A 15,148-nucleotide genomic window follows, 5' to 3' on the forward strand; every position below is an offset into this window, starting at 1 on the left:
ACGAGACGCTCGCACACATTATCTGTGTCTGCCCGCGATACAGTGCTGAGAGACAAGTGATGTGCAGAGTACTGGACCAGTTGGACAATCGTCCACTTTCAGAACTAAAAGCTTTAGGCCAATGCTCCGAAAGAACATCCGCGTTGAAGGCCTTACTCGCGCTATTAATGTTCTTGCGGTCTACGGGGCTTCACGACAGACTCTAAGAATGCCACCCCCTACCGCTCTGTTGCGTACGCGCTTTGTTCGTGCTTGTCTCCCTTTGTTTCTATCTCCCCCTTCCACTCTGTTTCTCTTTTTATCCCCCTTAACCCTTCTCCCTGCGCAGGGTAGCCAACCGGAACTACGTCTCGTTAACCTCCCTGCCTTTCTCTGCATTATTTCTCTCTCTCTTCTACAATCGTCCACCCTTCTAATACCCCATTATATTGTGGGATTTTACGGGCCAGAACCACGATCTGATAATAAGGCGCGCCGTATTGGGGGACTCCGGAATAATTCGGACCACTTGGGGTTCTTTGAGGCTCACCTAAATCTAAGTACGTGGGTGCTTTCGCATTTCGCGACCATCGAAATGCGGCCGCCGTGGTCGGCATTTGATACCGCGACCTCGTGCTCAGCAGCCTAACACAATAGCCACTAAGCAAAAGCGGCGGGTTCTAAGTCACCACTAAGCTAGCGAGGAGGCCGCATACCCGTTAACTTTCTTGTGCATTTGTGTATGTGTGCTACATGGAGCCCTGATGGTGATGATGAGGATATTGATGGTGGTGGTGGTGGCGCTGATGGTGATTATGATTTATTTGCATCGCTTTTGAAAGGGGGTGGTGCCATATAGTCACCTGGCCTGCTTCAGTTAGTCGTGTATGGTATACATGATTTTTATTCTAGCGCTTTTGTACACATCTCCTCAATCTTTATTTTTTCTTCCCCAGAGCTTCTCTAGCTACCGTGCACCAGTACCTTTGCCTGTAATGGATCCGGTCGTGTCAATCTCTCCCCTGGTTGTGTGGATGGTTGGATGTTATGAGCGTCCCCTTTGGAACGGGGTGGTGGGTTGCGCCACCAAGCTCTTGCTATTATACTCGCTAATGTCCTACCTAGGTTAAAAAAAAACACTGTGAACTCCCACAACCAAATTTTCTGATCCCCAATTGCAAACTTTGCTTTTGTACGTCGCCGATTTTTGTCGTTTCCCTACTTTTCTTCCACAAACCTTCCAGTCGCCTCTTACTAGTCTCTACTGCGGACATGTTTACTTTTCCACTGCTCTCGCTGAACCCAAGGGCTTCAAGAGGCCAGATGTGCCTAAATTGACCGCTGGGCAGACGTCTTCACATTCTAATAAAACATGCTCCATGGTTTCCCTAGCTTTACCGCAGCAAGCACATCCTTCTCCTTCCTTCTTATATCTCGCTTTATAGGTGTGTGTTCTAAGGCATACCGATCTCGCTTCGAAAAGTAATGAGCTTCCCTTTGAGTTATCATAAATTGCTTCTTTGCTGATTTCGTTTTCCTCTCTTAAGTAGTTACTGATGGCAGGTTTCTTTTCCATTGCCGCCACCCATGAGATTATTTCAGCCTTTCTGACTTTTCGCTTGACGTTCTTTGTTGCTGTGTTGCCCACCCTACAGACCGCATACTTGCTGGTAAGCTTCCTAGTTCTCTTGCTCCACTGTGAATCAATGTTTTTCCTGTACAGATACCTCAACACTCTCCCAGCCTATTTACTTTCTTCCATATTCCTCAGTCGTTCTTCATAAACAATTTTACTGTGAGCTACCCAGCAGCTACCCAGAGTTACTCAGCACAGCTTCATTTGTAGTCTTCCCGTGAGCGCCCAATGCGAAGCGTCCCACTAGCTGACCTTTGGTTCCCATCGAGTCCTAATTGTACCCCTTATTTAAAGCAAACAACCGCATTTCCCTGTGTCTGTCAGCCAGCGCCACTAACCACCCTGGCGGCGGTTGTGGGAAATTGTTTCAACTGCAGGCGTCACGTAAAACTTGAATAAAAGAGAAGGTTCAGCCGATTAGCTGCTGTATGCTACCTCGTGGCCCCAAGTCATTCTTGTTCTTTTTCCTTAATGTTGGGTTGCTACTTGCCAGGATACGATTACGGGGCACCATTCGCCAACACGCCTTTAGCTCGGTGGCTCATATCCAAATACATTAGAAAGGAGGAATCATTTTTCTCGGCAACCATTGCGCCGAATTCGATGGATTTCTTACACATAAGGAAGCAAGTTAGAATATAGTGACTGTAGGAATCAAAATCCTTCTTAGGCCAGCAACCCACCGTGGTCGCTCAGTGGCTATGGTGTTGGGCTGCTGAGCACGAGGTCGCGGGACCGAATCCCGGCCGCGGCGGCCGGGATTCGATGGAGGCGAAATGCAAAAACAACAGTGTACTTAGATTTAGGTGCACGTTGAAGAGCCCCAGGTGGTCGAAATTTCCGGAGTCCTCCACTACGGCGTGCCTCATAATCAGAAAGTGGTTTTGGCATGTAAAACCCCCTAATTTGAATTTGCTTAGGCTGGCAATATATATCTTAAGATTTTGAAATTTGCTAAATTTTAAGAAACAGAACTATTCCGTTTATAACTCTCTAAGATGTCAATGAAGAATGATATGACAACTGTGTAAACTGCACCTAGTCATACACCTAATGAAGACAATAGTGATGTATAATAAACCACTTTGAAATATGCCGTTGTTATGTAGGTAGCACTCTTGCAATACTCATGTAAATATTGTACCCAATTCACGTAGCCCGTAAATTAACATTAAGTTCGTGCATTTTATGCTATGACGGACGCAGTTTACAGAAAGGCGATATCGGTTTTTGTTACAGATTTATAAACATTGCACCCCTCTACTTATTGGATTACCAATTTTCGGCAATGTTTTCTGAAACAATTACACGCTCCATATAAGATATGCTCAATAGAATTATTAGAATCGAAAATTTTCTGTGAAATGCAACAAGGTTTAGTCAAATTGGTGGAGGGGCTCTAAATGCGAAGCATTTTGCGAAGCATAAGAGCATTTTTGCGTCTTATGTGTATTCAAATAGGCGGCATGGGTGTCGGCCTCGAGGTAAAGCTTTCGCTGAACTCGAGGATCTGACTCTGAACTTAACGACAAGATTGCCATTTCCGCGGGAGGGCATTACTTGTTCTTGAATGCGTTCTTTTTTTCACTGAGAGCAAACTGGCAGGTATCTACGAAACGAATCAGCGTTAATGTTGCATTGAGGTTGCTTTTCACTACCGCTAATGTTGCATTTATGTTGCCGATAAAGAAAGATTAAAACATTAGTGTCACATAACTGACGTTGAAACAACAGAGAAAAGCATTCCAGCTCAGACGCGGTTCGTTAGCTGTCGAGCGATAGCCTCAATTCTGGTTGTACGTATCTCAACAAAGCATCTGTGCTATCGAGATACAGAAACTATCGAATCAAAAGCCCTGCATTCTCTAGCTTTCAGAGTTCTTTAAACAAAATTTAATTTCTACGCTGCTACAGAAAAATGCAGTGGCTACGCTCCGTACTAGGAAGGAATTTAATTTATTTTACTTCACCGGTGTATTCTTCTTGTGATGTTCTGATTCGTTCTAGACCGGTTGGTTCTGTCGTTATGGAAGTGCGCGAGCCAAGACAGCCGCGACAGCGAGCATTTCAAAGGCAAATGAAAACGAAAAGGCACCGGAGCGCCCTCCCGCCGCCAAGCTCAAAAAACAAAGCCCGCACACTGGCACGCGTCGTTGACCGGCAAACCAAGCGTGCGTGGAGAACTAGCATCTGTCTCTCCTCTGTACGGATCCGAAGGCCAGTCTATGCGGCCTGTGATCAGGCATGTCTCTTTCTATTGTTTCGCGTTCGCCGCTCGCAATCCTGTCGTCAGTGATCCGGTCGGAGAGTCGGAAGACCCAACTTTTCTTCTGAAACGCCACCCAATGATTCCAGAAGTAAGGGAGGAAAAAATAAAAGATTTTCGCAAGCGACGGCTACTAACGGAGTGTCGCGTGATAAAAAATAAGAGAGAGAGAGAGAGAGAGAGAGAGAGAGAGAGAGAGAGGGAGGGAGGAAGAAAGAAAAACGGAAGGAAAAAGATGGAAAGAAAGAATGGCACTCCCGTTAAATGAAGTCTCGAAACTTTTGTTATACGTCGTATAGGCGACTTTGTTGGCGGGGCTGGTGTGGGGCCGTTCATAAATTTTGCACGACGCCCGCCCCAAATGAGGTGGATTATTGACCGCTGCCGCGGCCCTTTTGCCTTAAATTGATCTCGACAGTTTTCTTTCTACTTTTCCTTCTTCTCTGCGTTCGCCCGCTATAAAGCGCGAGTGGTGCCGCAGTTTCTTACACGTTGCCTGTCCCGGACGAACTCGACTTTCAAAGAAACGCGCCGGTAGATGCCGGAGTGGAAATTCTCATCTCGTGCCTGTTTTCTGATTTTGTCTTCGGTATTTTCTCTCTAAGCAGAGCACCGTCAAAAGGGGTCATAAAATAAAGAAAGAAAGAAAGAAGGTGAGACAGAAAGGAAGAGTAGCTAGAGAAACAGCGTAGCGGTGGAATAGTGTGCAAAGGTAGGCCGAGGAGCGGGACGAAGGAAACCCCCAAAGTTTTGATCGACTTCTCCGCCTGGCACCAGATGGCGCGAGTGACTGACAGACGGTCGCGCATGCGCTAGAAGGGCCGAGCACGCCGCTGGCTCGGGTACGATGGGTTCCATTGAGCAGACGACGCTTCTATCGGGAGCACGTTCTCGGCGGGCATGGACTCTCGTGGTTACGTCACGCCGGGCCCAAAAGCTTCGGAAAGCGTGTTTTGAACGTGTGTGGTTGAGGGACAGACTCTCCTTCGAATGTTTGTCGAGTGACTGCGTGCGAGCGCCAAAACACTGAGCGTGATGGTTCCCCTGATGTTTTTCGTAATGGTAAGCCTCAACTTGACGTTTTCCGCAGAAGGCTCACGTCTGCTCGGTAGAAACGTGGCACGTGGCTGTGTTGCTGATGGTCGACGGGATCCTTTTACATAGTTTATTTCTATTGCTAGCGCACGGATACACCTTGAACAAATTTTCTTTATGTCAGCTCACATTCACTCCTGACACCCGCGTTTCAGTGATGTGAGTGGTGTGAATGATACAAGTAAAACGAAGCAGACGACGCTAACGTCACTTACCCGTCTGCAGTATCCCGAAATAGCAATAAGCCATTTATGACAATCATTATGTCATTCTTATTTAATAATTACCATCCTAAACATAACTTCAGGCACGAGTTTTCCAAATGTCCTGAATAAGTACTGAACAAACGACGCGATAGAGTACTTAAACGAGTGACGTAGGCATGCAATTAAACTTAAGGTAATATGAAGCATAAGGAGAAAGTTGGCCTTGTAGAAGTGGTGTGAACTCTTCTTCGAGAATTCTATTCTGTGTTGGAATGTTATATCAGGCTATAATTATTTCATAAGAGGGAGATATATGGGTTCGTTGATGAAAGCTGGAGACGATTACCTAGCGTCAGGCGTCTAGTTCAACGCAATTTTAAATAAAACGAGACGCGCACGAAATACGAGACACAATACATATGTAAAGAAATGAAGCAGGCTAGGTACTCGTTAATTTGTTATCTCTACGGAAACCTGTGTTTAGCAGAACAAATACACACAACACAGAGAACTAAATTAGCCCTTTGAGACCGGTGACTCACCGAACATGTAGTTTTTTGATAAATGCCGCGGCATGTCAAAAGACAAAAAGAAGTCAGCACTTCTTAATGTAGTGTCAGTTATTTAAAAGGTAGGAGAACATTTCTTGGGGTATATTTCTGCGAGTTTAAGTTTTTGTCCGCGTGCTATTGACTTTATTGAAGGTATACGTAATCTGTTTTTCTCTCTTGCGAGTTCTGTTCAGTCTTGAAAAATAGCAGACTGTACATTTTTCCCTTTTTTGTCTACTACATCGGCCTTAGTTCTCTTTTTTATTGCGCAACGTCTAATGTCTTTTTTTAAATAATTGTTGCATAAGCGAATATTGCTCTGTTTTCTCATGTTACGTGCTTTGACGCCGCATTTACCCGATTTGTTATACGAGGCCCGTAAAGACTTTCTAAATAAAAAGTTCACTTCATTTAAGTTGCACCTGAAAACACGTTAGAGGTATATCTTTACGCAGATTCTTCGCACAGGTGAAGGTTAGAATTTCACGTTGTCCTAATTTCGCGCAGTGAAAGATTTTATAAGCTAGACGGGAAGTGACATCTTCCGTTTCTGGGCAAAGAACAGTAACTGGTTGACGATAAGTCTTTAAGCACTGCTTACAATGTAGAGGCAAGATAGAGGTTCTCAAATCACACACATAAAAAAAAAATGTTGTGCACGCTTAAGGATAATTAGTGCCCTTTGTGACAGCTTTTGGTTAGTTTTTGTAGATGTTGCGACTGTGTCTCATCTTCAAGCGAGTCATGCATAATGAAACAGCACAATATGCTTTTTCATGTGTCTTTTTTCACATCTAAGTAAGTGGACTTCTCGCGAAGATAGTTTTTCTCGTGACCTACAATATCTGAGACACTTATGAGCATTTGTTGGTGTTTATTTTTCATATTTAACATTTTTTCACCTCTTTTGCCTTTCTTGAAAATTTACGTAATCGGTTGTTATTTTACTTGAGTTGTGTCCGGTCGTTACCAGTAGTAGTGGTAGCAGCAGCAGCAGCAACAGCAGTAGTAGTGGTAGTAGTAGTAGTAGTAGCAGTCGTAGTAGTAGGTGTTGTTGTAGTAGTGGTAACAATCACCGGTACGCAATTCTTGGCTAAGAATATTTTTCCTTAAACAACAAGCACTCCCGAAACGTTCAAAAAGCTGCTTTGGAGTATGTCGTCTATCGCCAATTCAGGTAACAATTATGGTTTCCGATTATATTTTATGATTCACAGCATTCAGTCTACCTGCGAATAAATTATTACTGTGTCTTTTTTCTCGCTTTATAACAGATAGATTTGAGTTCGAGGTTTATTTTTCTTCGCAATTAAGTCCGAATTGTGAGCGTGTTTTTTTTAATAATGAACTGCTCTACGTCACTGTATGATGTAGGTTTTCGGGCACTTGTTTTTGAGTGTCGTTTTCTTTTTTTGCTGCTTGAATATGCGCATAAATCATATGTTATCAACATAGATTACAGCCAATGGTATATTTTGTAAATGGCTGCCCTACTTCTCTTTAGCTTTGGTGCCACAGAGCGGGCGTGCACACATTACAGTATATTTTGTTAATTTTCTGAAAATAAGAATAAAATATCGTGTTTAAAAAAGAACATTACTTTATAAATCTGCAGTGCACTGTCTGCAGCTCCAGGACTGTCTGAGAGTACTAAGCGATGCCTCTCCGAATAATTGCTTCACGTTGAATTCCCTGGTCTTTTACGTTTTTTTGTTAGTTTCGAATCGCGCTGTCGGAAACCGAACAAAAGAACTTGTGCTCTCATTAATCTCGACGCTCTCGCAAATGCTGTCCATCCTTCAGCAAAGGAGATTGCAGATCTTGCTTCCTGCGCGAAATGCTTTTTGCGAAGAACGCATTAGCACAGGATCGCTCTTTAGGCTCGACGAGGAAAGAATGAAGACCCGGGAATTTCGAGTGCATTAAAACCGAGCTGTCTATCCAGAAGTGGCAACGGGACGGCGCATTTGCATTTGTTCGTCGGGAGCACGTCACGTGACTACAGCAACCATTCACTGCGGTGACACGGTCACGGCCCCCTTATGTCGGTAGTGGAGAAGAAAAAAGAAGAAAAGAAAAACGGTGTGGTGGACGTCTTTCCACACAGGTGTGACCTACTCCACGGACAATGTGTGTTTCTTTTTTCATTTGGCCGCCTTTGTATTTCTCAACTTACGTGCCTTACTTTTGAAATTCTAAGAGGTTTAGCGTCCCGAAACTAATGTGCTGTGAGGGACGCGAGTTTCTTTTACTTAGGATACGGGAAAGGCATAATTTGTATAAAGAAGTTTATATAAGTACTTAAAGTAAAACTCCTGAAAGTTGTATAAAACATGTACTCAATGTTAAATCGCAAGATTCCAGCTACCTATCGATATAACCTGATTTTTGTTTTTAACCTTAAGTTTAGGACATTAGCAAGAGCTTGGGTATGTGTTTGCAGCAGCCTGACGCAGTGCGCTTCATTAACGGGACTCCCGGTATTAAAGGTAAAAAGTGGAACGAAAAACTGGAACGAAACTGACGCGCTATGGTGGTCTCGTTAAGGGGGGGGGGGGGGGGGAGGGGGTCTCCGGATTGGTTTTGAACCACATGAGGTTAATGAGGTAATCGCAAATAGAACCAGGAACACCTTAGACTTCTGCCAACCAAAGGACCAGGCTGGATTCCGTAAAGGCTACTCAACAATAGACCATATTCACATTATCACTCAGGTGATAGAGAAATGTGCGGAGTTTAACCAACCCCTATATATAGCTTTCATTGATTACGAGAAAGCGTTTGATTCAGTAGAAACCTCAGCAGTCATGGAGGCATTACGGAATCAGGGTGTAGACGAGCCGTATGTAAAAATACTGAAACATATCTATAGCGGCTCCACAGCCACCGTAGTCCTCCATAAAGAAAGCAACAAAATCCCAATAAAGAAAGGCGTCAGGCAGGGAGATACGATCTCTCCTATGCTATTCACAGCGTGTTTACAGGAGGTATTCGGAGACCTGGATTGGGAAGAATTTGGGATAAGAGTTAATGGAGAATACCTAAGTAACTTGCGATTCGCTGATGATATTGCCTTGCTTAGTAACTCAGGGGACCAATTGCAATGCATGCTTACTGACCTGGAGAGGCAAAGCAGAAGGGTGGGCCTAAAAATTAATCTGCAGAAAACTAAAGTAATATTTAACAGTCTCGGAAGAGAGCAGCAGTTTACGATTGGTAGCGAGGCACTGGAAGTGGTAAAGGAATACATCTACTTAGGACAGGTAGTGACCGCGGTTCCGGGTCATGAGACTGAAATAATCAGAAGAATGAGAATGTGCTGGGGTGCGTTTGGCAGGCATTCTTAGATCATGAACAGCAGGTTGCCATTATCCCTCAAGAGAAAAGTGTATAACAGCTGCGTCTTACCAGTACTCACGTACTGGTAACATTATAGACTTTTACGGCTCACGGTTGGCTTAAAATTTTTTTTTTATCAGTAAGAAAAGCAGTATACTACGCTATATGTTTTAAGGGGTCAGACACGAACTTACTTAGAGCTGCAGGAGCTTTTACCGAGTCATGGCGGCCCATGTAGGAACTTTGAAAGTCTGTACGTCACATTTGCGTACTGATACCGGAATTCCGGCGCGATATTTGAAGCAAAAAAAAAAGAGAAAATGAACTGGTACTTTAGCCTTCATGTTCTGTAGAAATAACCAACCAGACGAGAACGGTGCTTTGAAAAAACACTTTGTCACTCTAAACGGACGCACCGTTGCTCGCGGAGTTGTCCTTTTAATTTTGCGCTCTCACAGTGTCATCGCAGGGGCATGTTTTTGGTTTTAATATGGTCATCATGTTAGTTGTATTCTCCTTATGGAAAGGCAGCGCTTCTTCCATGTCTAGGTTTCATTACTGCCATTATATTGTTTTGGGCTCGCCGAAAAAAAAGAATATTTGACCGTTTAGCGGTGCACCTTGACCTTGGCTGTTGACCTCGAATTGGATATTTTCGATTGGACTGAAAGGGTGCAAGCTTTATATTCCATATCAAGAGCTGGCCACGTTTTATAAAATCTGACAAAACCTAGTTCCTTCCTCGACAGTAAAATAATAACGCAAATAAAACCACATTTGCTCCGATCGATGGCTCAAACTTTACTGAAAGCACGACTAGGAAAGATAAATAAGGGATGTTTTTATGCGCTCACAAAACTGCAAATCGTGGAATGACTTGTCTCGTCACGTACCCCCATGCGCGCAATGTCTTTCTGCGTTTAAAACAGAATGTTTTTTTTTTTCCTAGGCCTTTGGACTCTTCGTATAAGAAAACAAAAACGGCAACGACAACCGTTGTTCGTAAAATTGAAGCACCTAATAAAGGAGGAACGAATACAGTCGCAACCCTGCTCACGAACATTCAACGCAAATCACGTAGCTTGCGTTTGGACTTTGAAATCGGTGTTTCAAGACGTAAGAAAAGATTCGTTTGTTCTCCTGTTCCCCCGTCAAAACGCCCAGTCTCGCCTGTTTTAAGTCACTAAGCGCGCTACAAAGGTCGTCTACTCTAATGTGCATCAGCCATTCATTACGCGCTTATACTGTGTTTCTCAGCGGTATGCCGAATCACGAATAACCAAGAGTGCTAACCCCCACTGGCCCCTCTCGGAAGTCATATTTGGCTTCAGGGTTCTCAACTATGCAGAGTAATAGATATGCATAGTAGATATATACCATAAACATAAAGTTGCTTGATTGGTTGAGTGGGTGGGTGTGTCTTCGAGAAATGGCACAGCCCATTGGGGGGGGGGGGGGGGTTCGGCCATGAATCGGGCGGCAGTAGAAACATAATTAAAAAGGTTTGTGCGAGATGACAGAATAGAAATTAAAGACGTTATTAGAACATTGTGAAATAATCATTAGGAAGGAGCTTGATGCTCTTGACGCGTTATTATGAATTTTAAGAAATAAACTATAGTTGATAACTATATTGTTGCTCAAAAAATGATGAAAGAGGAATTGATAATAACATTAGCACGGTAGCTTCTTGGTATCCCTGAATAAACTAAATGAGGCATCCCATATGTTCAGACATGGTGCAGAAAACTAATGTCAATATAAAAAGTAGGATGGTGAAAAAGTCAACAGAAAACTTATATTTCTTCGTCTGTCTGGCGACGCAGAGAAAGGTTGAGAAGATGACTGCCACATTAATGCGCCTATCATCCTTATTACGCGGAACAAAATTATTGCATGCAAAGAATGTCATGGCTGCTTGACCACCGTTCTGTCGAAACATTCTTGAAGATGTCTGAAAGAAAAGGAAAGTACCACGTCTGCGCTCAGGCAGTTACCAAGCGAGCGAAATTTTGCCCCAGCTTAAGTAATTATGCGTGAAAAATGTGTAGACATTTTTTTTTTAGCGGAGGTCAAGTGAACCTGAGTTTCTGCGAAATGTTACTACGTTTTTTTTTTTTTTTGACGGAAGAAAAGGAGAAGAATTCCCGCCGAAGCATAGTCAAATCTGTACACCCATTCATTAAACGAAGATTGTTTGTGTCTGGGGTTTTACGTTCCTCAACTCCGGTATGACTGTCAGGCCCGTCGTAGCGAGAAGCTCGGGGATTATGTCTTGCTACATGGGGTTCTTTAATCTCCACCTACGTCAAGATACCATTAGCGGTTTTGCATTTAGCCGCGGTGGAAATGCGGCCCATTACTTCGAGGTCAGCACTGTACACACCTTCATGTTTCGCAAGATTGGGGAGTCGTGTCCTACCCACAAAAACCACAGCAAACCCCTCGTACGGCAAGTCAAAAGGCATTGTCATACAGTGTACAATCTGAGGAGAAGTGTGCTTGAAGAGAAGTAATCTACAAGACATTAAAGCATAGTATACTTCTCGCGCACCGAAATGACGACGACAAAGGATAATAAATGAAACTCAGGTGCAAAAGTAAAGCAGATGTAAAATAAACAAGGGCATTGAATATGCGTGATAGAAGTTACTGCGTTATGTATCCTTAGCTAATTGGGAAATGGAGTAATCCTTGTTTGCCAGCCCTGCGCACGTAATCTTCGTCTTTTGTTTACGTTTATGTTATTAAAGGTCGGCAAATGTCATGTTTCTTTTCTTGAATACAAATAGTAAGTATCGCAAATCGAATCGCACAACGAATAGTCGAACGCACACTCATATGTTTAGCGCAGCAATATCTATTTATGCGTAATAAGGCACCACACCTCTACTGACTAGTGAAAATAGACATCAGTGTGACTTCAGAGAAGGGCGGTCGATAACCGATCATATTGTGCGCATTGAAGGAAATATCCGCGATGCATTTATACATAAGCAGTTCTTCCTATCGATATTCCTCGACATGGAGAAAGCGTATGACACGGCATGGCGTTACGGGATCTTGCGAGACCTGTCGGAAATGGGCATACGTGGAAATCTGCTGAACATAATTGAAAGCTATTTCTCAAATCGTATTTTCCGCGTGAAAATTGGCAACGTAATATCGCGGCCTTTTATACAAGAAACAGGAGTACCCCAGGGAGGAGTACTCAGTTGCACTCTCTTTATCGTTAAGATGAATACACTTCGTTCTTCACTGCCACCAGCCATTTTTCATTCCGTCTACGTAGGCGATATACAGATAGGTTTCAAATCCTGCAACCTTACAGTGTGTGAAAGACAGGTACAGCAGGACTTAAACAAGATGTCCGAGTGGGCAGACCAAAATGGATTTAAAATCAACCCCCAGAAAAGTTCTTGCGTTCCCTTTACAAGAAAGAGAGGTCTCGTCCCAGATCCTTGCGTAGAACTGGGCGGACAACAAATACCTGTGAGCAATGAACACAAATTCCTAGGTGTAATACTTGACTCGAGGCTTACTTTCATCTCGCATATAAAATGTCTTAAAGCAATATGTCTAAAATCTATGAATTTACTTAAAATCCTATCCCACACAACATGGGGTAGCGACAGGAAGTGTTTACTGAATCTTTACAGGAGGCTAGTTCGATCAAGATTAGATTATGGTGCTGTTGTATATCACTTGATCTGCCGCCCCGAGTGCGCTAAAGATGTTAGACCCCGTTCACCATCTCGGTATCCGCCTGGCCACTGGCGCATTTAGAACAAACCCTGTCGAAAGTCCATTTTCAGTCCTCAGTCCTCCAGTCCTCCAGAAAGTCCTCCATTTTCAGAGAACATGCATCAGCTTAACGTATTTTCTCAAGGTTTGCTCTAATAAGGAACATCCGTGTTTCACAACCGTTAACGACCTTACGTGTGAAACACTTTTTCGGAATAGACCCTCTATGAGACTTCCTTTCTCACTGCGTGCAAGAGAACTGATCACGGAAATGGATGTCCCGATTCTCGAACATCGTCTAATGCCTCCAGCTAAGCTATTACCACCCCGGAGTGGCAGGTGATAGACTGCGACATATCCTTTGTAGAGGTCACAAAGCATGCTCCTGACCTCGAAATCGCTATGCACTTTCGTGAACTCCAATTAAAGTACTCCGGCTGCGAATTCTACACAGACGCGTCAAAATCAAATGGTGGCGTATCTTACGCTGCTCGTGGTCCCTCTTTTTCTGAATGTGACGTGTTAAACCCCCAAACAAGTATCTTCACTGCAGAAGCGTGTGCAGTACTGTCTGCGCTAAAACACATAAAGGAACTAAAACTTGACAGAGTAATCATATTCACAGACTCGTTAAGCCTTGTAAAAGCACTCATTTCTTTACAAAAGCATACAAATCCTGTCTTCAATGAACTCTACACACACTTATGTAGCATCTACTTATCATATAGACATGTAGTATTATGCTGGGTTCCTGGCCATAGAGGAATCGAGCGAAATGTGCTTGATGACGAGATGGTCAAATCAATGGCATCGGAGCGACATGGGACACAGCAAGAAAACCACAGTACAGATCGCTGCCCACATTTCACATTCAGGGATCTGTCCTTTTATTATATTGCTGTGTCCTTTCTCGGCCCTGTTAATACCTGTCCTTTAACAGGGTTTCCTGTCAGGCATATTTTATTTGGAATGGAACCCTTTAAAACCAAGTGTATGTTGACACAATATTTTTCATATAGGGAACTTTCACTTCACCAGAGTTGTCTTAAGAGAGGTGGCTGCAATTTTTCAGCCTGTATTTGGTTGATCGCATGGTTTGTATCACAGGCTTGTAAATGAAGGCTTCAGGTTCGCCACTGGAAACGATGGCACTGCGGTTGGCGCGAGGTTGCATGTAGAATGGCGTCATGCGTAAGCGCATATCATGTCTTGCTGAGCCGTAGGGAAGCGTCGCCGTCAATGCAACGATCGCGCGATATTACAGGGCTGCCGTGTTTTTTGCAGCGAAGCTGTTTATAGCTAGGGTTCTGTGCATTCTTTGTTCTGCGCATGCAAAATCCGTGGGCCGATCCCGATGAGGGTGCAATGCATGACCGATCCGAAGCAGAGGTGAAGCAGGGTTCAAGCACTCCACCCACTTGCAAAAATAAGTTTAAATATCACCGCCCGAGTGCTCCGTAGAGATGGTTAACCCGTGAAGCTGAAACGTGCGGCCCGGTGTTTATCACTGGGCTAATCTCGACGGTTGATTAAATTACGGCTTGGTAGGCTGCCGGATCGTCGGTAGTCCTCGGTACGAAGTTACTGCTTACGGTCGGCTGCACGAGCCTGTCCTTGTGCCTAGGCTGCAGCATCGGCACGGCGTAGACGAGCTCATTGTCGGTTCTGCTCGTGGCGTTGCTGATCGAGAGCTGCCTTCCCCTCAGGAATACGTATGACGTGTGGCGTAGCCATCTAGAAGCCGGAGAGAAACTACTGCGCGCGCTCCCAACTGTGACAGAGAGCAACGACTTCACTACTGTCGCAGCCAATTGTGCGCCTTCCTCTTTTTTTTTCGCGCATGGGCATGGGGTTGCACCAGAAAAGTTTTTGGCGTACAGGCGACATACCTGACGGATGAATCGGCTAGCCGTATACAGCGCCGTTGTGATATCGTGGGTCAAAATAGAACCAGTATGACATATCAAGCTTATAACACATACATATTGACCCGCGTCGGCCATGTTTACGTAGGCACCGCCCTCTCTTTGTCGCCATTCCAAGCGCTTGCGTATTTACTTTCCTTCCACTCTCATGTGGTGGCGGTCCCGTCGAAACATCACGCGTGTCTGGTATCCTCGGGGTCCTCGGGCCGGCGGTACCTTCGGCCCCGCGAATGTTCATAAATATCACTATAATGAGTCCATAACCTTGTTCAAAATTTTGTCTCACCTCTGTGTCGTGTGCTAAACAGCTTCGCTGGTCCTCCACCTTCACAGAGTGGAATGGCTCGTGATTTTTTTCTTCTGTAGATCGTAGTGGCACACGAGACATTGAGTGCTTGACGCTCCCG

At 44.2% G+C, this 15,148-nt stretch overlaps 1 protein-coding gene across 1 annotated transcript in view; it reads left to right on the forward strand.

Annotated features, from left to right (window-relative positions):
* The first annotated feature begins 4,493 nt into the window (after window positions 1-4,493).
* ktub (Tub domain-containing protein ktub) overlaps window positions 4,494-15,148 on the forward strand; it is an 87,652-nt gene continuing 76,997 nt past the window's right edge. Inside the window, exon 1 of the mRNA XM_050192293.3 lies at window positions 4,494-4,943. Coding sequence (XP_050048250.1) covers window positions 4,917-4,943 — 27 coding nt within the window. The 5' untranslated portion in view covers window positions 4,494-4,916. The remainder of the gene's footprint in view (window positions 4,944-15,148) is intronic.

Source organism: Dermacentor andersoni, chromosome 10 (assembly GCF_023375885.2).
Source record: "Dermacentor andersoni chromosome 10, qqDerAnde1_hic_scaffold, whole genome shotgun sequence".
Taxonomy (NCBI): Eukaryota; Metazoa; Arthropoda; class Arachnida; order Ixodida; family Ixodidae; genus Dermacentor; species Dermacentor andersoni.